The sequence below is a fragment of the Saccostrea echinata genome, unplaced genomic scaffold (genome assembly GCF_033153115.1).
Source record: "Saccostrea echinata isolate AGI-Se365-2 ecotype Australia unplaced genomic scaffold, CSIRO_AGI_Sech_v1 ptg000022l, whole genome shotgun sequence".
NCBI lineage: Eukaryota > Metazoa > Mollusca > Bivalvia > Ostreida > Ostreidae > Saccostrea > Saccostrea echinata.
Genome location: NW_026889771.1, coordinates 12,184,677 through 12,207,222, shown reverse-complemented (window position 1 = coordinate 12,207,222; position 22,546 = coordinate 12,184,677). Strand labels below are relative to the sequence as shown.

At 33.0% G+C, this 22,546-nt stretch overlaps 1 protein-coding gene across 1 annotated transcript; it reads left to right on the top strand.

Annotated features, from left to right (window-relative positions):
- The first annotated feature begins 275 nt into the window (after window positions 1–275).
- On the top strand, window positions 276–22,141 carry LOC133190418 (coiled-coil and C2 domain-containing protein 1-like). Its single transcript, XM_061326044.1, has 29 exons — window positions 276–444; window positions 1,804–1,939; window positions 2,128–2,249; window positions 2,558–2,749; window positions 2,972–3,089; window positions 3,439–3,558; window positions 3,914–4,029; window positions 4,185–4,269; window positions 4,464–4,532; window positions 5,330–5,478; window positions 5,717–5,789; window positions 5,977–6,210; window positions 6,326–6,468; window positions 6,882–6,938; window positions 7,070–7,198; window positions 9,924–9,982; window positions 10,261–10,377; window positions 10,594–10,667; window positions 10,890–10,945; window positions 12,022–12,073; window positions 13,936–14,035; window positions 14,166–14,256; window positions 14,599–14,736; window positions 15,995–16,009; window positions 16,131–16,165; window positions 19,381–19,438; window positions 19,844–19,973; window positions 21,050–21,174; window positions 21,399–22,141. Exons 1-29 carry the CDS (start codon window positions 382–384, stop codon window positions 21,438–21,440), a joined length of 2,898 nt encoding a protein of 965 aa, XP_061182028.1. The 5' UTR covers window positions 276–381; the 3' UTR covers window positions 21,441–22,141.
- Window positions 22,142–22,546: the final 405 nt, after the last annotated feature.

The window sequence follows — 22,546 nt, the reverse complement described above, 5'->3', positions numbered from 1 at the left end:
AAAAAGTAAAAGGGACAAAATCAATTAAAGAAAAATATGAAATATTATGTACTATTTGCAAAGATTTTCACAGGCAAAAAAAAAAAAAAAAAATTTCATTTAAATGAAACATTGGAATTTTTTTGTATTTTGTTTCCTTGTTATAAAATTTAAAAAAAATGATCAGGAAAATGTTTTCGACAAATGAAAAACTTAGCTTTTTAAAAATCCAAATGCTAACATGTTTGTGGATTTTAGATATGCAAACATTTCTGAAACACTGAAGACTTATACACAAGGAAGTCTCTTAAACGTTTGTTGTAATGTTTATTTTGAAATTTTCCCAAACACTGCCAAGAATGAAAAAAAGTTTATTATAAGAAAAGGTGTTAAGCAATCGAAATGTTTGGACGCAAAAAAGAAAACGCTCCACCGAGGAGGAAGGGTGCTGATCTCATGAATCAGGTAAATTAGACTACAATCCGGATTTCCTCGAAAATACATAGGGCACGCCTTTAACAAAAATATATTTATATTTTTGTGTAACTTCATTGATTTTGTCTCTTTTGTAAGTGAAAAGTGTTTCTAAATATCATTTACTGCTGTGTCACAGATTTATATGTTTTGATATTATGTGATGTTCGCGCTGTTCAGAGTATGAAGGCAGTAGATAGCAGTTGTTTTAGGCCTACAGTCTGAACTGCTATCTACTGCCTTCATGGATCATGGTACATATGTAACAGGAAAGCAGAAAATGCGATGGATCAGACTGGGATTCAAACCCGGGTCCCCTGAATCTCCAGTCAGGTCCTCAACTGGATTGTAAGTGAACAGGTGGGAAAATGTGTAGGCCAGCCTGGGATTTGAACCCAGAACTTCCCCACTAACTGTACTGATGAGCTACCTGGCCAACATATTCAATAGCAGTTACACTCAGTCTCTTCCTTTATTTTGAAGTTTTCCACCAAAAATCCTCACTGTGACTCTTCTACAAAAACTAGACTTTGTTTTAGGATGCTAATTTATAAAGACAGGGAAAGATGTTAAATGAGGCTGGGACCTTTACATTGGACCTTCAGCTACTGAACTTGCGTACCATGCAATTAATGCTACATAGTTCATAACCATGTAGAATTATTCAGGATAGGTCCAAATAATATACAAAGGGAAGACAATTCAGCTAAAAACTTCAGAAATGAATTGGAACAGCTATTAAAGGGATGGTGATAGTTACACTGATACTTTAGTTGAAAAAAGTCACAGCTATTAGTCCAGAATCAGATGACACACTGGATAGATTTTTTGGATGGGTTTTTGTATGACTGGAGGATGTCTTATATCTTTTCAAGGGTTGCCCTTTAATGGCTGTCTTTTTGATGGTTTCACGACTGCAAAATAATAAGCTTTATATTAAAATTTTTCTCCTTTGATGTATAAATAGGTGATTAGGTACATGATATGTAATTAACAAATACTGTGGAATTGTTTTAATTCATTGGGGTCAATGTTTGTAGGCAACCAAAATTTTACTATTTTGTTGGGAAGTAATTTTGTGGGTAACTGGTAGATACAGAAGATTTGGTGAACTGATACTTAAATAAAGTTATTGTTTGTGGGAATGTAAATTTGTGGCTATGGGTGAACCACGAAATCCACAAACTTTGATTCCCCAGGAACAATAATGATTCCACAGTACATATGTATCATCACACATCAAACACATTTTCAGTTGAAATTTTTAATAAATGACTTCAAACCTGAGGCTTATATATAATTTAATTGTAAATTTCCATGTGTGGAGAAATTTCACTTTCCATATTGCAGATGGGTTATTCTGATATGGGACAGATAGAGCAGCAGTTGTATGGAGATCTTGAGAATGATGACGAGTTGGAGGCAGAGTTACTGGCCCTTCAGGGAGAGGACGATGAAGGTGCTAGACCCCCTAGAAAGAGACCTAGTGAGTTAATTAGTATATGTCTGTAACGAAGGACAATATTGCCATAGTCTGTGTTTCAACATTGTTTTTGCAGGCTATCATTGGTTTGAATGAAGAAAATCTTATTAATAAACATTTGAAAATTATTTGTATCTATTTTTGACAAATTAATTACAGAAAAAAATTAAATACTTTTATTGTGGTTGTAGATCCTTCTGGGGGTGGAGGGATGGCGGGCATTCAGGCTATGGCTGCAGAAGCGATGCGAGACTTTGGGAGTGATGAGGAAGTATCGGATACTGAGGATCCTGATCTTCTATCAGAATTACAGGTGCAGTCTCTGAATGAATAGTATAAGACATCTTATTTATATTTAAGGGATGAATATTAAGGTTTGCAAAAAAAAGAGAAATGAGGTAAAACTGGGTATCTCTAGTAAATATGAATGCAATTCAATATAATTTCAATTGAGGAAGTTACTGATAACGAAAAAAAAATCATATCCTTTTTATTATCAAAGTAAATCAATGGAAGTGTTAGTTTTGGTTTAAATTATTGTATTAATGTAACAAAATTGAAACATTTTTTTATTTGTGACTGGTGTAATATTTTAAAGACTGCCTGTTTTCTTCTAATCAGGGTTTAACAGGTGGTGATAATGAGAAGGACAGTAAACCCCCACCTGTCAGTACTGTCCCTCAGATCAAGCACCCAGAGATAGGGATGACAGAGTTACTGGAAGACAGGTTACAGATGTACAAAACAGCCTCAGAGAATGCACGGGCAGCAGGGGACAGCAGTAAACAGAGAAGGCTTGACAGAGGGATGAAGGTAAACATACCTTACCAAAAAAAAAAAATTCAGAATCTCCTCCACCTGAACTGTTTTAAAAATAATTCCCCAAAATTTTGTAAAAGACTCTTCTGACATACACACACCATACACAAAAGTAAGTTTTAATTTATCTCAGATTTTATAATACCTTTTACATATAGTTTAATCGATTTATATCTTTGTATGTAAAAAGTAAAGTTTTGTCCTTTTTAACACAAGACTATTCAAGATTTACTGAAGAAGGCCAAAGCTAACAAACCTGTAGCTGAGGATGACATTCCACCACCTGTAGCCCTGGGGTCCAATTCAAGGGGGCCGTCTCCAGTAAATGTTGCAGGTAACCTACTGACATGTTATAAACAGATATTGAAGACTTGTACATTTTATATACCTTGATAGCCACATAACACATCAATGCTCTCTTTAATTTACTTGTAACTTAGATACCAGTTTCTTTATTTGCTTGGCTCACTTTGAGTACTTAAAATATTTTTCATATTTCATAGGTAAAGTAAATAAGATTGGTTGAACTGCTGAGCAAATTACCGTATTATTTTGATTCCAGTACACATTTCATGCAAATTATGGCACCAACAAGATAATTAATTGCAAAACACGAGGGGGGTTGGGGGGGGGGGGGGGTTAGATATATGTACTTGATGTATGATATGTAAAATTTCTTACAGCACCAGAACCTGAGAGGAGACCAGCTGTCTTACAACCGACCATTCAACCAGTTCCTGTATTACCAAAACCAGAGCCAGTGTCTCCACCAGTCTCTGCTCAACCAGAGTTGTCTCAACAAGGTGAATTGTTAATGAAAAATAGATACAAATGAACTTTCTCATTAGTAATCTTTGCTCTCAAGATTGAAGATAATTGATCATGTTGATTCTCATGTCCTGACAGGTTTTTGTCTGTCTGTTCAAATTTTCTTGTATTGTGTAACTATTGAACTACTACAAATGAGATGCAGACTCCATATTTTGTCAAGGTCACTGTAGCCTGTCAGGCTTAGAAATGGGTTTTAGTGGAGCAGGGCACATTGTTTTACAAACAGACATTCCCCATTCCCTTGACTCTTACAGGAAACAAATGTTTAGTCTTTGCTCTGAAATACACATACCGGAACATGTACAACATTTTTTTAACTTGACACAGGCAAGGAAACCCACAAGATGCTTGTGACCAGGAGAGACCAGTACAAACAGGCAGCCCTAAAAGCAAAGCATGCAGGGGACATAACTACAGCCACCAAGCATGTTAAAGTAGCCAAGGTAAATTGTAACTGTCATATTCAGCTGTCTCATAATTTAAAAGCTAGTAACATTCTGGTCAGTTAACCGAATAAAACTAAGGTAGTCAGTACTCACTATTAATCATTCATGATTCACATGCAATACTGCAAAAATTAAAATTTGGTTCTTTTCAGCAATTTGACAATGTGATAAAGGCCCTGGAGGCAGGAAAAGAAATAGATCTATCACAGATGCCTCCCCCACCGCAAGCTATAGCAGGTATATTTCCTTAACCTTTCAGTTTTAAAAGCTTTAAAATTGCAATAATCCATTTCTGGGAACAGCTTTTAGAATTCATTGTTTTACCATGCAAACATTAAACATAAGTTGTGAATATTGAGTACCTAGTACATGTACATGTATTTTTCGCTTTTTTTTTAAATTTGATTCCACAATTTCTCTGTGTATTGTAGTGTCATCAGGGGAGTTTGTGTCAGCCAAGTCTAAACCTCCAGAATTACCACCAGAACCTACAGCAGAGGGTGTGTATTTGTCATACGGGGCACCACTCAGATGATACATGGCCCCGGGATCATGAAGCAGTCTTAGACTTAAATTTTCAGTCATTCACAAAATGAATATTTATTGTAAGCTGACACATGAAAATAAAAATCAACAACATAAAAGGGTGACAATTCTTGGTAATATTTCAAATTCTCTGTTTTCTCTAACAAAACTTTAAGGAAGCTCTAACACTAAAAAAAAAGTGCTTTTTGGACTTGGAGAAAAATATATCATATAAAGGTGTGCATACTGAGACTATTTAATTCATTTTCAACATAGGGTACCTGCCTTATTTCTGCAAGAAAAATGTTTAAAGACAATGGACTATGCCCGAACAGAAATCACTATTGATTACCAACATTGAGGGAAATTAATGGAAATAATGAATTCAATTACTTATTCTTGGTTTAATATAATGCTACGAAATATTTTAATATATTACATATTGTGTAATTAACTACAAATAACCATTTTTTCTATCTTACTTCTAAGGGCAGATCACTCTAACTGTATAAAACTACCCTACAATTAGAACTCTTTAGTGTGCAGTGTTTAGAGCTTCCTTAAGATAATGTAGATATTCTGACATTTAAAAGTCTAAAACTGCTTTGTTATCCCGGGGTGTTCCAACTCTGTATGATTTGTTGCATTGTTAATACAATTCACACAAATTTCATTTATGTTTTGTAACGATAAACAGTGTTGAATGAATAACATTTGCATCAAGTGATCTATATTGCTATAAGTGTTTTCTTAAATATTTTTTGTGAAACAGAAGAGAAATCCATCTTTCATGCCCCAGATGCACCTAAGACTGCTTTAGATGCACTTCAACAGCGTTTAGAAAAATATAAACAAGCAGAAGAAGAAGCCAAGAGCAAGGGGGAGTCATCAAAGGCAAGACGGCATGGCAGGATAGTCAAGGTAATAGGATAGTTTATCAAATTTGTCAAAATTAAATGATGTTTACCAAATAATACTTAAATATTGTTTGGCACAATTTCATGACTTATTAATGATAAAAATAATGCATAAAACAACAAGTTCAAAAAGAGAATTTGACTTTTACAATCAGAGCTATCAGCATTTACCATGCCTTATCGACCCTTTCCCCTTCTCCAATGTTCTTTGGTATAAAATTCATTTAATTGCATTTTTACAGCAATATCAAGATGCCATAAAAGCTCACAAGGCTGGAAAGCCGGTAGATTTTGATGAGTTACCCACCCCTCCAGGTGAGTTCAAATTAGAGACCCAAAAAACCCCATATCATACAAGGATGCTGATGATATGATTTGTTTTGGCTGATGACCTGGCCATTTAAGATTAGGATATAGTTGTATTTTACATATTACTTGAAGATTTATTTTGATATTTATGATTTAAATAGTAAAAAATGATACAATCCTCTCTTCATTACAGGATTTGCTCCAATACCTGTTGGTAAAGCACCAGTCTCTCCATCACCCTCATCCAATCAGCTCCAACCAGATGGAGGTCAAAGGTCAGCTGCACAAAATCATAGATCACCCTCTCCAGCAAGGACAGCAGCAGTTGCAGCAGGAACAGCACAACCACAGAAGAGTCCCTCACATCCACATGCTGCAACCCAGCAACAAGAGAAGTTAACTCCAAAGGGACAGACATCCAGACCTTGTAAGCTCATTGTAGGAGTGATCTTTGAAATGGTTGTTTAGGTATAAAGATGCTCAAAATTGAATCATGAAAAAAATGAACTGACCTAAAGGGACATGTTCTTACTTTTATGCAGCATTAAAAAGGAGTCCCACATCTCGAGCAGAACAGCAGGCCTACTTCCTGACAGATAGAATGAATGAGTACAAGCAAGCAGCTTTGAAAGCCAAGAAGAATAATGACATAGAACTTGCTAAAAAGTACATGAGGATAGCCAAGGTAAAGGAAACATGTATTTCACATCAATGGAAAAAATAGGATGCTTGTAGCATTTTAGCACACCTCAGTGGAGACAGGAAGAGCAAAAGATAAATTTTAGTGTCCATTTTCTCAATAGTATGAGCTACAGAGAATTTTTGGCTCACCTGAGCCAAAAGCTCAACCGAGCTTTTCTGATAATTTCTTTTAGAGATTAGGTGACTCAGGTGAGTATTGTTGCCCTTGGGCCTCTTACTAATTAAAATTTCAAAGTGGTATTATATATCCAAAGCTTTAAAGGTTGTAATCTCTGCTGAATTTTTGCCAGATTTAAATCAGATACCTGTAACTGTTATTTCTCATGAAAAATTCAGTGATGTATTAAATACCTGAAGTATTAAGAGCCATGGTACAGTATTTTTTTTTACTTGAAGGGCTTTGAACCAATGATAGAAGCAGCGCAGTCAGGACTCCCAGTGGACATGTCACAGGTAGCTTAGCACTCAATTGTATCAACTATTTTAAAACATTGTAAGATTATTAACTTAAAGATAAAAGGATAACATGGAATTATGTTAAGATGTCAAACATAAGAATTAAATGTTGTCTGTTTAACATATAGATCCCCCCTTCTCTGGATGAGGGAGATGACCCCTCATTTGTAATGGTACAGAAGGAAGATGTAGAACTGAGTGGGGATAGAACGGAAGTGTATCAAAAATTGGAGCAGGACCTCATCAATCAAATCGGGGTGAGTCAGATAGACAGGTGATTTCTAAGCAGATCAAGATGAGTTATCTATAAAAAGATCTCATCAACTAAAAAAGGGTGAGCCTTTTCAACAAAATTAAGATGTATTTTCAACCTATTTATTGAAATGAGTCATAAATAGAAAGACATCAACTAAATCAGAGTGAGGCAACTAAACAATGTCTTTTGTAACCAAATTAAGAGGTCTTGGCAACTTATTTAAGATGAATTACATGTATATATAGAAAGACAACATTCTCAACCAAATCAGTATTAGTTATGTAGACAAAGTCTCTTCAGCTTAATTAATAATCTAACTGTGTTTCAGAACAAGTTGTTAATTGGGTCTGTTGGACAATATCATTTTAACAATAGAATGTACTATATAAATTATTCCAAATACACTATAGTTGAACATAATCAGCCAAAAACATGTAAGTGGAAACTAGGCAGAATGTCATCAAGCTTAATATTTTTTAATAGGATCCACTAAATAAACCAACACCTATATCCTTTAACTGCATGTAGCTTGGTAAACTGTAAGGATTAGATTCCAAAAGGGGAATTCATCTTGGCAATGCTGTTTGGTACTGTACATAAACATGTATGCATGATCATTGAACATAGTCCGTGTAGTTGTCCATTTAGTCTATAAATCTAGATCAGTCTCTGCTGCATTTCATAGTAGGATGATTGCCATCCTATCAGGGATGGGCACGATTACTGAAAAATGTAATCGATTAATAATCGATTACTTATTGGAATTTTGTGTAATCGATTATTAATCGATTACACTCATTTTTGTCCAGTAATCGATTTGGAAGATGTAATCGATTAATAATCGATTACTTCCAAGTTTTTATTCCTTCAAATATCAAGGCAATATTTAAATGGTATATGTTGATGTTATCCACTGAAGTTTGAATGTGTTCCTGCAGTTTCAGTGCAGATTCTTTTAAGGTTTTATTCTGGCTAACATTCTCACTAAATGCCCAAATGAGGGATTCTCTACCATGAAAGTGGAAACATGATTCCTACAATAAAATATGCCAAGGAATTAATTATTCCTTTCAACCTTGGATCTGAACCTCCATATTGATTGACTTGTTGCAAAATTTTTAAAAATATTTTATTGTGAATTACTTCATTAGATGTATCTGGGCTGCCCGTATGTTGAAATTACACATTAAACATTCCTGTACGTGTCTTTTTCAAAAAAGTAAGTAAAGTAGAACTCTTAGTAATAAACATGTAAATTAAATGTGTCTTTAAGTTTAAGTAATTAAACTAATAGCACAGTTTCATTCTGTATTGAAATAATTGTTTTGAGAGCTATTAATTGTTTTAATAATATTTTTGTCTTCAATGGAATGAAAGTTAAACCTAGGTAGTTCACAATTTACACCTCATTATCTGCAAATCAGGGATGTCTCAGTCAATTAATTAGCCAATTAATTAAGATAAGCAAACACAGTGACACTTACTCCCTCTCTTACAGACACTTATAACCTCTCACTGATATGTAAAAGCAGCCTTACAATTTTGAATGAAAACATGAAAATTATTTCGCAAATTTTAAAGTTACTAAAACACAAGTTTGAAGTTGTTTAAACATTTTTAGATATGAATAAGTATTTCCATCTTCTTCTTGTACAATGTAGTTTATTTTCCAAATTATTTATATTTAATACAGCTTTAAATCTGTTTTTGCTATTAATTTATAATTTTCTATTACAAGACAAAGTTTTTCAACATCTGAAATATGAAAAAGGACATGCAGCAAGAGGACAGTGGGTCAAATGTAAAATGCACACGAAAAATCTGTATATTTTATTAATAAATGGTTGAAATACACTTCTGAATTATTTAATACTAGAACAGTAGGTCTATAATGCAAATTTTATTGAGAACATTATTAAACTCTCATGATAATAAAAGTTAGGAATTCCCAAACATTACACTAGGTGGTTTATATTTTATATTTATGTGTGACTGACTGGAAATAATTCTCCAAAATAACATCCATTTATGTATAAAATAATCGAAAGTAATCGAAAAAGTAATTATAATTACATTGAAAATTTTATCTGTAATCGATTAAATTACGATTACAAGTAATCGAAAATCTCTTCGATTACAGATTACTGTCGATTACTTGAAAAAAAGTAATCATTACAATCGATTACGATTATCCCATCCCTGCATCCTATTCTAAATTAAGATTTTCCTAGATGCAAGGGATACTAACAGGTCAGCTGCTTTTAATGTGTAGGACTATCAACTGGGGGAAATTCTTTGTACCTTTGCTGCCTTTAATATAATAACAGATTGATCTGAAAAATTTATTCACAAGTTCTAAACTAGACTTGACATCTGAAAAAAAGTTTAATGTATGAAGAAGCAATTTTCATAATTGGAAGTACAGTTGAGCTTCGTTATCTCGAACTTCAGTATCTCAAATATCATGGATGGATGAATTTGATGGATATGTCACAGTGAGTTAAAAGTCCCAGTCTGTTTTTCCTTAGGTATTTTAACTTTGATATCTTGAATCAGCAGATATCTTGGAGTTTTTTCTGGGTTCAAGATAACAATGTTTAACTTTATAAGTATTTGTGTATTTAATGTATTAGAATTTACTAAAATTGTTACACAATCTGTTTATAATTGATTTGACACGTAAGCACAGTGTAGTGGTAAATTTTCAACTGCTTTATTTATTTCAGATATGTGCTACAAATGGCCAGCATTTTACCAAACTTGGAGATGTGGTTTCAGCAGCCAAGTAAGGATTTTATTTGTTTGGTTTGGTTGTGTATGTTTCAGTTTGACAAAGACACATTCATGTCCTTATTCATTTGAATATTTGCACAGCAATTTTATGGTTTTTTTTTTTTTTTTTGGCATTCTGTAAAAGTATGTTTAGTTCATGGCAACAAACACTTGCATTTTCCTTGTCTTCAAAAATACTTTTGGAAAGACAGATGGTTTACAGTGATATTGTTGAAAATGAATGCATTGTGCAAGGCTAGTACAAAAGAATCATTCATTGGATAATTCCAGGTTTGAGAAAATGGAGAACGGTTGTAGAAAGGACTTGGATGCTTTGAAAAATGCCTTTAAACACAATGATCCAGTGCCTAAGTTCCATTATGAAAATAAAACCTTTTCTTTAGTGCAGTAAGTCATGCTTAATCTTATCTTTAATGAAGCAAAGTTTATATCTACAAAAGAGTTATCAATAAGCAATACACATCCTTATTGATTAATAAAAAAATATATAATTCTTATGATAAAATGAATTTTTATAACCATATAATATGAAAAATACTAGTCTCATTATCAATTTAGAAACATGTGTACTAAGAACTGAATGTATGTTTATCTGAATTTCAGATGTAATACAGATTTAGGAGATAATGATTTAGAAATTACAGTTGTTCGTGGGTTACAGTATAATTTACCTGAAAGTAAGAACATGTACATTGCACTCATAAGTATATGCATCCTCTTTATTTTCAACTGATCTCTCATTTAAAATATACATTACATTAATCTTCATTGTTGTCACTTAGCATTTTATATACAGTTATTAAAATTCATAATTCTTAAGAGTAATTTTTTGTATGGAGAACAATATTTCTATTTATTATTGTATTGTTTTTATGAAAATATTTTTACTTTTATTTCAGAATATTCAGAAAAAGATGTAGATACATATGTTAAATTTGAATTTCCTTATCCCACTGTAAGTATCAGATATATTTAATAATAAAGTGTTTTATAAGTGCTGATTAAGAAATTCTTAATATAAATATAGCAAACTTCCTTATATGGATATAAGGAATTTCAGTTATAAGGAAGTGAAAATTAATGTCCCCAGAAATTCTATGTATCCAAGTTTAACTGTATTTCACATCACAGTATCTTGGTGTCACTTGATTGGACTACTTATTTAGCAATCTACGTAAAAAATAATTATATGCACATGTATTGTAATCAACATGGTTTTTGTTGTCAGGAATGTACTTTAAACTATTTCTATTGTCTTTATTTACAGGGTTGTTATGTTACTCTCTCTGTTGTCTTGTTTACAAGATCGTCCTGTAATTTTGTATGTACAGTAATCTTTGTTTACAGGATTGTCCAGTAATTTTGTATGTACAGTAATCTTTGTTTACAGGATTGTCCTGTAATTTTGTATGTACAGTAATCTTTGTTTACAGGATTGTCCAGTAATTTTGTATGTACAGTAATCTTTGTTTACAGGATTGTCCAGTAATTTTGTATGTACAGTAATCTTTGTTTACAAGGATTGTCCAGTAATTTTGTATGTACAGTAATTTTTGTTTACAGGATTGTCCAGTAATTTTGTATGTACAGTAATCTTTGTTTACAGAATTGTCCAGTAATTTTGTATGTACAGTAATCTTTGTTTACAAGATCGTCCTGTAATTTTGTATGTACAGTAATCTTTGTTTACAGGATTGTCCTGTAATTTTGTATGTACAGTAATCTTTGTTTACAGGATTGTCCTGTAATTTTGTATGTACAGTAATCTTTGTTTACAGGATTGTCCAGTAATTTTGTATGTACAGTAATCTTTGTTTACAAGATCGTCCTGTAATTTTGTATGTACAGTAATCTTTGTTTACAGGATTGTCTGGTAATTTTGTATGTACAGTAATCTTTGTTTACAGGATTGTCTGGTAATTTTGTATGTACAGTAATCTTTGTTCACAGGACTGTCCTGTAATTTTGTATGTACAGTAATCTTTGTTTATAGGATTGTCCTGTAATTCTTTTTGTTGTCTTTGTTTACAGGATGATCCACAAACAGCTCACTCAGATACTGTCAAAGGATCTTGTAATCCAGGTATACATTTTTAGCTCTTCTGAGCCAAAGGCTCAAAGAGCTAATGCTATGGCCATTTGTGCGGTGTGCGGTGTGCGTAAACTTTTTAGAATATGGGCCATAACTCAAGAACCCCTTGGCCAATTATTGTCAAATTTGTCACAGGGTATCCTTGGCCCAAGGGCTCCCTTTTATACTAAAACTGGGGTTGTGACCCTTTAACAAGGGGAGATAATTAGGAAAATAGAAACAAAAGTACTGGTTGCTAAAAAATCTTCTTCTCAAGAACCACTGGGCAGATTATCACCAAACTTACACAAAAGGATGAGGATATGTTGTAGATTAAAATTTGCACGGGGATTTACCCTGGGGCAAAGGGCGTGGTCTCAAGGTCACTTCAAAGTTGACCAAAAATTACATTTAATTAAAATGTTGATATTTTGCTTACTATAAGGACTAGGATCATCAAATCTTGTCAGTTGGTGCATCTAAGGACCTCATATCATGTTGACTCAAAAGTAGGTCACGGTGACCTACTTTTTAAATTTTGCGGCCATTCTTTTTCAAAATGATTTAGAGGCATATTTTGAACAATTTAAGGCCTATGATCATCAAACTTTGTCAGTTGATGCATCTTGGGTCCTCAAAGTACGTCAACTAAAAAGTAGGTCACCTTGACCTACTTTTTGAATTTTATGGCTAATCTTTTTTAAAACAATTAAGGTCATTAATTCGAATACGGGGAGGCTTAGAATCATTAAATCTTGTAAGATGATGCATCTTGGGGCCATAAAACATATTTATTAAAAAGTAGGTCACAGTGACCTACTTTTTGAACTTTGCAGGCATTCGATTTCAAAGCATTTTAGAGGCATAATTTGGACATTTTAAGTCCTATGATCATAAAACTTTTTAAGTTGATGCATCTTGGGTCCTCAAAAAAGGTCAACTGAAAAGTAGGTCACCGTGACCTACTTTTCAATTTATATGACTATAATTAAATATTTCAGGTACTAATTGGCTTAGAATCATCAAACTTTGTCAGTTGATGCATCTTTGGTCCTCGGAGTAGGTTGACTGAAAAGTAGGTCACTGTGACCTACTTTTGAAAATTTATGGCTGTAATTAAATATTTTGGGTACTTATTGGCTAGAATCATCAAACTTTGTCAGTCGATGTATCTTTGGTCCTCGGAGTACAGCAACTGAAAAGTAGGTCACGGTGACCTACTTTTGAAAATTTATGGCTTTAATTAAATATTACAGGTACTAATTGGCTTAGAATCATCAAACTTTGTCAGTTGATGCATCTTGGGTCCTTGGAGTAAAACAATTGAAAAGTAGGTCACTTTAACCTACTTATAAAATTTTATGATTATAATTTTAAAAAATATTTTAGGTATTAATTGGCTTAGAATCATCAAACTTAGTTGATGGGTCCTCAGAGAATGACAAGTGATAAGTAGGTCACCAAGACCAACTCTCAGGTACTAATTGGCTTAGAATCATCTTGGGTTCTCAGAGTGTGAATTGGAATTTCAAGGGTTTATGTAAATATACAGGATACTTTGAGGCTTCAAATAGAAGTGATAGGTTGTACAGTTTATCAGAAGAGCGATTCAAGGCCCATGGGCCTCTTGTATAAGTAATGGATCAGAAAAAGTCTTTTCTTTTATAAAAAAAGGAGGACTTTTTCTGTTTTCATCAAAATTGTACAGAGATTTCTTTTTGCATTTAACTCATCAGAGATAAAACTAGTTAAATAATTTTAATGCATTTCTTACAAAAAAATTTGTAAAATGGATTCATATAACAAAGAATTCTGTCAACTTAATGAAGAAAACAAAGTGCACATATCGAAAGATCATTTGTTGTGTTTTACAGAATATAAAGAACCATTCAAAGTAGAAATAAGTAGGAAATCTCGAGCTTTTGCCAGGGTGGTGGAGAGGAAGTCAGCCAAATTTGAAATTTATCTCAAAAGGTAAAAAAAAAACTCAGTCAGTACTTGTCATCATAATACTGCTGAAACATAAAAAAGACATTTGTTTTCATACATGTACTTTTGACATGAAAACATGTCATGTATTTATTTCAACAAATTCTATTTTCAGAGGATTTTTGAAAAGTGATAAACTGATTGGTACAGCTAATGTCAAACTCCAGCCATTAGATAACAAGTGTACAATTCATGACAGTTATGATGTAAGTTATTTATCATATATTTTTCTTCCTTATAGACAGTGTTGTGTGTGTTTAATATTTGTATTATCTAGAATGTCCAAGGGTTTTGTCATAAATATTTGGTATTTATATGCAAGAAAAAAAGTCACGAATTTTGGTTATTGTTGTATGTAATCTTTTCAACAATACAAATGAAATTTTCATGAACAGATGATATTGTGTAATAATGCAAAAAATAAGGTTCTCTGGAGTAAAAGGTGATTAACATATTTTAAAATGCATGAATGTAAAACAATGGATTTTTGATTTACAATTAAAAATTTCCATCTGTAAATATGTAAACATTTTATTTGTGCTGGACAGATAACTGATGGTAGGAAACCAGTGGGGGGTAAACTGGAGGTAAAACTCAGGATAAGGGACCCATTTAAAAGCAAGCAGGTGGAAGAAACAAAAGAAAAATGGCTCGTTATTGACCAGTTTTTCAAAACTATTGATAAGGTATGTATATTTGTATATATTTTAGTGTCTAAATTTCCTTACTTTGCTTGGAAAATTCTTCTTTTCATGCAACATTGGAAAAAAATGAAACCAGTGTTGAAAATTTCATTTTCCTTTAAATTTTAAAGAATATGTTTTCATAATATTCAATTTGGAATATTTACTAGGGAGGCAACATCACAAATTACCAGGTCTGAGTAGGGCCATCACCTGAGGGTGCTTACCCCAATCATGACAACCCTACTCAGACCTGATAATTTGTGATGTTTCCCTACTAAGCAGTCCAAGTTCAAGTTTTATCATCTTGAAGAATCCAGATTATATGAAAAAGAATTTAAAAATTTAAGGCAAACCTCTTGTGTTCTCATTCCCTTTGCTCTGATTCCATACTTCAAAACTGTGTCAATGGACAACTTTGACATCACTGATAAAATTTATTGATTACCAGTCCCTTATGTATATTAATTATATATCAGAGTTATTTTGGGAGAGACATTTCATTGTCACCTAGAGGAAGAAAACACACTCATCATCCTGCACACTTGCATCATTTTATTATCATCAACACAGTTGTCACCCTGCACATAAGGGAGACATCATGAAATGTCTCCCTGTACAATACATGTTCGTGACTAATCAGAATGACTGTATTATTCTGAAGGATAATAAAAGAATTTGTATAAAGCTAAAAATTCAGTTGATTTTTATGCCCCCTTTCAAAGAAGGGAGAGCATATTGCTTTGCTGCTGTCTGTTGGTCGGTTGGTTGGTAGGTCAGTCGGTTGGTGGGTCTGTCAGTCCACCAACAGTTTCTGTTCATTTTCTTTGCAGAGGTTACACATACTGAAATGAAATTTGGTATACAGATTTATCATAAGAATATCTAGGTCAAGCTCTCTTTTGGGTATGATCTAGCAATTTTTGACAGAGTTATGCCAATTGGACTTAGAAAAATTCCAATTATTTGCAGTTTCTGTTCATTTTCTTTGCAGAGGTTGCACATACTGAAATGAAATTTGGTATACAGATTAATCATAAGAATATCTAGGTCAAGTTCTGTGTTGGGTATGATTGAGCAATTTTTGACAGAGTTATGCCCCTTGGACTTAGAAAAATTTCAATTATTGGGGGGGGGGATGTTTTACAAATACCTCTTGTTATTTTTAATGTGTGGTTTGATTGCTAAAAAAAGATTTGGTTTTACTATGGACATGAAATATAATACTAGTAATTGATTTGATATTTTATCTTTATTTCAGCAAGCAAAAGGAAGGGTAATTATTCAATTTTTCAAAAGTTGTTAGTTTACATTGAAATTGCTTAAATCTTAATACTGGTATTAAAGTCTATCTCACATTTTTTAAAATTGTATAGATTTATTTTTCTATTTTTCAGGCACCTCCACCACCAAAACAAGCTGTCAACAAGAGGTAATATATTTTCAAAATTTAAAATATTATTTCAAACTTTAAAAGATATATCCTTTTATAAACATTCTACATGTATTCAATACCCTTTAATATTAACATGAAATTATTTCAACAGCTCTGACATGTATTTATTTATTTTACAAATTTAACTTTCTTCCAAATGTGTATTAACTCTATTTTTAAAACAAATGTACACACATCTCAACCCAAAACCATGTATTTTATCACACAATACAGATACTAACAATTTCCAAATGACCCATTATTTAACATATTAAATTAGAATTTCTCAATAGAAAAAAATCTCTTGTATTGGACAGATAATAACTAACACACACATGCAACACTGAGTTTGGTAAAAAGTACTTATACATACACATAGGTAGCACTTGGCAGAGGTTTGTTCTGTACAGCTGATGGTTCAATGCCTTGTCTTTTGCAGCCAAGCAAAATCCAGCATTTGTACCATCATCTGAAGACAAACCTGGTGCCAGGTCGTCGAAGAAAGAGATGGCTGATATCAAAATTTGTTACATCTGGATCATGTTGTCTAATCCAGCAAAAATTTTATCAAACCATTGGTGGCTTTTTATCCAAATTATACTGTAGTGAATTTATAAGTTTGTTTTGGGAGTTTTTTTTTAAATGCTGCATCCGTCCGAAGTGGTGATTTTTTGCCAGTTCTAGCCTCAGACTAGTGCAATTAAACTGTGATATTGATATGTGATCTTTCATGCAGAATATTTTTTACCGCATATACATGTATCTTTATTTTTTCTGATATATTTTTTTTAATATATATATTTACCTCTGAACTTTGATTTGATATGATCGATAGCTTTTTTTACTGTCCATTTTTAATTTTTAAACTTACACATGAAAAATCCAACATGACTATACAGGTGACTCTCGATGGCTCGAACTCCGATCTCTCGAAGTTCTCGAAGTGAACCTCCGGTCCCTTTTTTTTTTTCTCTATATAACTAAGCAAATTTACTCCTGATCTCTCGAACTTCCGATCTCTCGAAGTTCTCTATCTCTCGAACCAAGACCTGGGTCCCGTTACACACATTTCATTGTATTTTACTCTCTATCTCTCGAATGTTGGATTGTGCATGTATACATGCCAATCAAGCGTAACATTAATGCAGCTTGGACTTAACTGGATAACAGTGAAAGCTTTGGACATGTGAATTGGGTGTTTACATAGATGACACTACATCTGTGAGTGGTCCGAGTGTTGATATAATTAATTATTTGTTAAATTATAAACAAATCGCTTTACTACTTATTTTGACTTGACAGCGAGACGATAATTTTGAGAAAATAATTTAGAGACTTGTTAATAATTTTCCATAGATTATGCACTTTTATTAGAGTCTATACAATCCCAGTATTGCAAACATTGCACAAGAAATACCGATTCCGATCAATCTGGTGAATGACCGAATCAAGCCTGGGAATAGCCACATCGACAATATTGCTGTTCAGGGTTCGTAATCATGAAATGAGAACAAATAAATATTGAAACTTAAAGAAATCATTTTATTTATTCAAAATATGGTCATTGTTGTTGAAATCAATTGCATTACCTGTAAAATACGAATGAAAAGGTGCAATTGCATTATCAACATGCACTTACGGTATCTATACTAGTAGAACAATGATGATCGGAACTAAAAAAAATCCGATTTTATTCACTTTCAATCTCTCGAACCGTTCGATCTCTTGAACTTTTCTTACGGTCCCTTGAACTTCGAGAGATCGAGAGTCACCTATACTGTTAAATCATTTATTTTTGTGGGGTCAAATTTTCATGGTTTGAGGAAAAAAATATTGGTTCATGGGGATTTGATTACATGGTAGAAGTGTAGCATTGTCTTGATTACAATTTTAACACTGTGGAGGACATGAATGTGTGGGTCTCTTCATACCACAAAACAGTGAAAATTGCCGCCCCCCCCCCCCCCCCCCCCCCCCCCCCCCCCCCGGAAAAAAAATATTGATTTCACAGTATGCATGTATTTAACTCAAATGGCAACTCTTCCAAATGTATACTTATTGTAAGTATTATTATAAGTATTGGATGTAAACCATGGCTAGGATTTTTTTTATACAAGCATTTTACACACAGATCAGAAGGAAGGTCTATAGGTTGTAATAAACTGCATACCAATTTATAACATAGCTTGTATTGTACATGTGCACACAGTGTATCAATCATAAATTCATGATAAACACCAAAATAAATTTATGTTTGTACATGTATGATGGTTGCAAACACTGACAGCAAGTGTAAATTAATGACTGTGCTAATTAGTCCATGACTTTTAGAATAAGTACATAAACAGAGCATATCTATATGAACTATGTATTCGAGGGTTGTCCCAGGAAAACATATTTTTGAATATTTCATAAACTACCTGACCAAACATTCATTTTTGCACATTTTTGGGAAATGATATTATAGTCATTTTGACAAAAATATTATATGTAACGTCAAATGCGAAAGAAACAGCATTTAATGGGTGTTAAATATCAGAGGTCAGCACAACACAATTTTGAAAAAAAACATTGTCATTGATGCTTTTTGAAAAAAAAGCATTGTCGTTGATGTTTTATTTATAACCAAATCAAACAAAAATATAATGTGACAAAATTTACATCAATGAAAAGACTCTAATCTGTGGTACTAATGTGTGAAAAATCATTTCTTTGACATCATAAATGGTAATAATTATATGACATTATATGCACAAAAATGGGCAATAATGCAGTTCAACAAAGTCTCATTCAGCATATGTATATGTACACGTTTTTCTGGGACAGCCATCATACATATGTTGTGTTTATTTCATGTATCTTTATGAGTTGTTTTTTTTTTTTATTAATGTTATTAAAAGATTATTAAGATTTTGTTAAGAATTTTTCAATAAAACGGTCATGAAAAATACTTTATTGTGTTTTATCGTTGAAGTGAATTTAATTAAGATGGACTATATTTCAAATGTTGGAAACAAAATATAATTTTATGATATTCCTTTTTAAGGATCATGTGATTATTGCTAGCCTGGATAATACATATAAGAAATTTAGGAATTTTAAACAATAATGATAACAAAAGACTTGTAGAAATGGCGTACTGTTCAGAACTTAGAGAATTTTTCCAGTGCTGTTAATGGTAGGATTTTAGGTTTTTACTTTATTATTTACAGCCAGGGAACTACATCACTGGAAGTACTAAAGTATGAAAAACAACAGCTAGACCTACAGGTAATTATCTTCAGAAGTGTGATCATAATTCAGGTATTGTGACTGAGACAAATACAATGTAGATCTATGTAATTAATTTCTGCAGTTTGGAAAGTTCTACAATTTGGTCTCATGGAATTTTTGAAATTTTTAGTTTTTTGTAAATTTATATGTTATCCTTTATCAAGGGGAGGGATTGGAACAATGGATAATTCTAAGGGATTATTTAAATGGTAAATTTCACAGATCTTAGACATCTTAATCTATGGTAATTTTTCACACATGCAAAAAAAAAACAAACACTTTGTGCTGCCTTGAAAGTTTCAAATTCCTTATTTGAATATTGTGAAAGATTTCCATTATTGTAGCAATAAGTTTTCTTAATGTGACATGGAATGAGTTGATATGCAAGATAGTGTATTTTAGATTGCTAGTCTAAGGGACAGATTAACCCCAGAACAAGCAAGGGCATTAATGCAAAAAAGTAAATTAATCTCCGAAAAGATGGAGCAGCAGCAAGAGGAACTAAAGAAAGGAGGGGCAGATGGCTTGATTAGTAAGTATCTGTAGGAGGGGCAGATGGATTGATGAGTGTCTATGGGAGAGGCTGGATGGCCTGACTAGTAAGTGTCTGTGGGCGAGGCAGATGGTTTGATGAGTGTCTATGGGAGAGGCTGGATGGCCTGACTAGTAAGTGTCTGTGGGAGAGGCAGATGGTTCGATGAGTGTCTATGGGAGAGGCTGGATGGCCTGACTAGTAAGTGTCTGTGGGAGAGGCAGATGGTTTGATTAGTAAGTGTCTGTGGGAGGGGAAATGGTTTGATTAGTAAGTGTCTGGGGGAGGGGAAATGGTTTGATTAGTAAGTGTCTGGGGGAGGGGTAGATGGCTTAATCTTCCTTGATTAGTAAGTGTCTATGGGAGGGGCAAATGGCTTAATTAGTAATTGGGGGGTAGGTGAATAGGTTGTGTTTGGAGGGGTGGGGGATACCTTGATTCTGAAGAGTCTTGGGAAGATCAGAAGCCTTTATTAGTACATGTAAGTACTCTAAATGTAGAGTGTTTGGTAAGGATGACTGCACTTAACAACATACAAAATTTGTGACGAAATCAACTTTCAAAGTGTGCATTTCTTTTAACTGCAAGAAAGGTCAACATCTAAACTGCAACTTTACATAACAATAAATAAAAGTTTGTATTTATAAAGTGCAAGTGCGGTTTCATAGACAGGGATCAACATAATTTCTTGAATTTCCATACAATTATGAGAGCATTTTTTTCCCATGAACTAACGCCTTTATCCATACTTACCTTATCCAGGTACCATGGAAATAACCCATTATGTTTGGTTTTTCCTATTAATTCACATAATTAACAACACACTTGAACATTCATTCTGACAGTATTTGTCAAAGAGGATAGGGGGAGTTTAAATAAATGTGCATGGGATCTTTAAGAAAACTTAATGGGTGAAGTTCCCAAAGTTCTTGATTTTTTCCAAAAAATCTGGAATGTTCCTGAATTTGTAGACAGCAAGATTCATTGTGTGAAGAACTGAACTCTTACTTTCATAGACATTTAGTTATTTACACATGATTGGACTGTAAAATAATGAATGTTCCTTTCGTTGTCAGAGTATGTTGAGATTGTGATGAAGGACATGGTAGCTTATGAAGAGGAGGCTCGTCATTTAGCCAAACTTGGAGAAATGCATAAAGCTCAAGTCATCCTCACTAAGAAAAAACATGCAGAGAAAGAGGTAGATTTTCCCCTGAGTATAAATATCTTCACATAATTTTACTCCTTTAAAAATAAGTCAACAGCTCTTTAATTGCTGTATTTTATTATCAGTGACAAATTTATGATATTTGGTTTGAAACATAGCACAATCAATTTTGACACCTAATTAAAACACTGAAGAAATTTAAAAAGTTTACAAAAAGTGTGCTCAAGTCAATTCCTTGACCATTTTTTTTTTTACAGATTAATGCTATAAAAAATAAATACCCACAACTCTTTGGATAAAGGCCAGCAGTTGGCTTGTTATGTCAACACGACAGGAGTGCAATTCGGATCACTTAACAGTGCTCAAAACAGTGCAGGACTCTTCCTTTTTCAATTTGCAAGTTATCAAGGATTAGGAGTTTTCATAATTATGACATAAAGTTCCTTCAAGGATTAGGTGTTTTCTTAATTATGACATAAATAAGCACCTTGCTTCAGAGGCAGTAGAAATTCATTGTATCAGTGATCATGCTGTTATTGTTCTGGCATTATTTTAAAATTCATTAAGGTACAGTGGTTATAATTTTTTTCTTTCACCAAAATTTTTTTTAAGAAGTTGGAACATTCAGAATTTGAAAGAAAGCAAAAGAGCACAGAAATTTCAAGGGCATACATGTACAAATGTCATGTACTACATGTATACTATCATTGCTTGCTGTGAAGAAAGATACTTTAGATATAAACCATATTGTTTGTATATATGTAATCTTAGATAGTAATAAATGCTTTTTTACCTTAGTTCTACAAAAAGGAAATCAATTTGCTCTCAATATACATTATGATTTACGGGAGAAAGGTTGTGGATTTAAGACCATGAACATTTGTTTACGTTGTAAACGTGTTATGTTTTTAAAAAAAAAATCTTTCGTCATTGTTATTAGTAGTACATACTGTTACATACTTGGTTTTATTGTTATGATTAAATTCAAGAGAGACCTAAATTTGTGTTGTTTATACATTGTGGATATTTGTATTCATAGAACAAGAACAATGATCAACTGTATGGCTGTTTTTACATTGAGGTATTATGGTGGTATATAGCTTGTCTGTCTGTCTCTCTACTAGTCCATTGGGCTGTATCATTGGATCTTATGATGTTATGTTTTTGGTCATGCTCTGATCTCTATTTAATTAGTCATTTGATTTTACTCTCATTTTTGGCTGAAAAGCTTTTGCTATGCTACCTAGGGAGGGTTTGACAATATTTAACATAAAGAGGCTAGAAAGGGGGAGGGGGCTTAGAAAGAAAACATCCATAGTATGCAAACATTTCTAAGTTGTGTTGATTCATTTTTTTTTTTTATCAAATTATAGATCCTGGGTTAGATTTGGCTACAACTGGGATA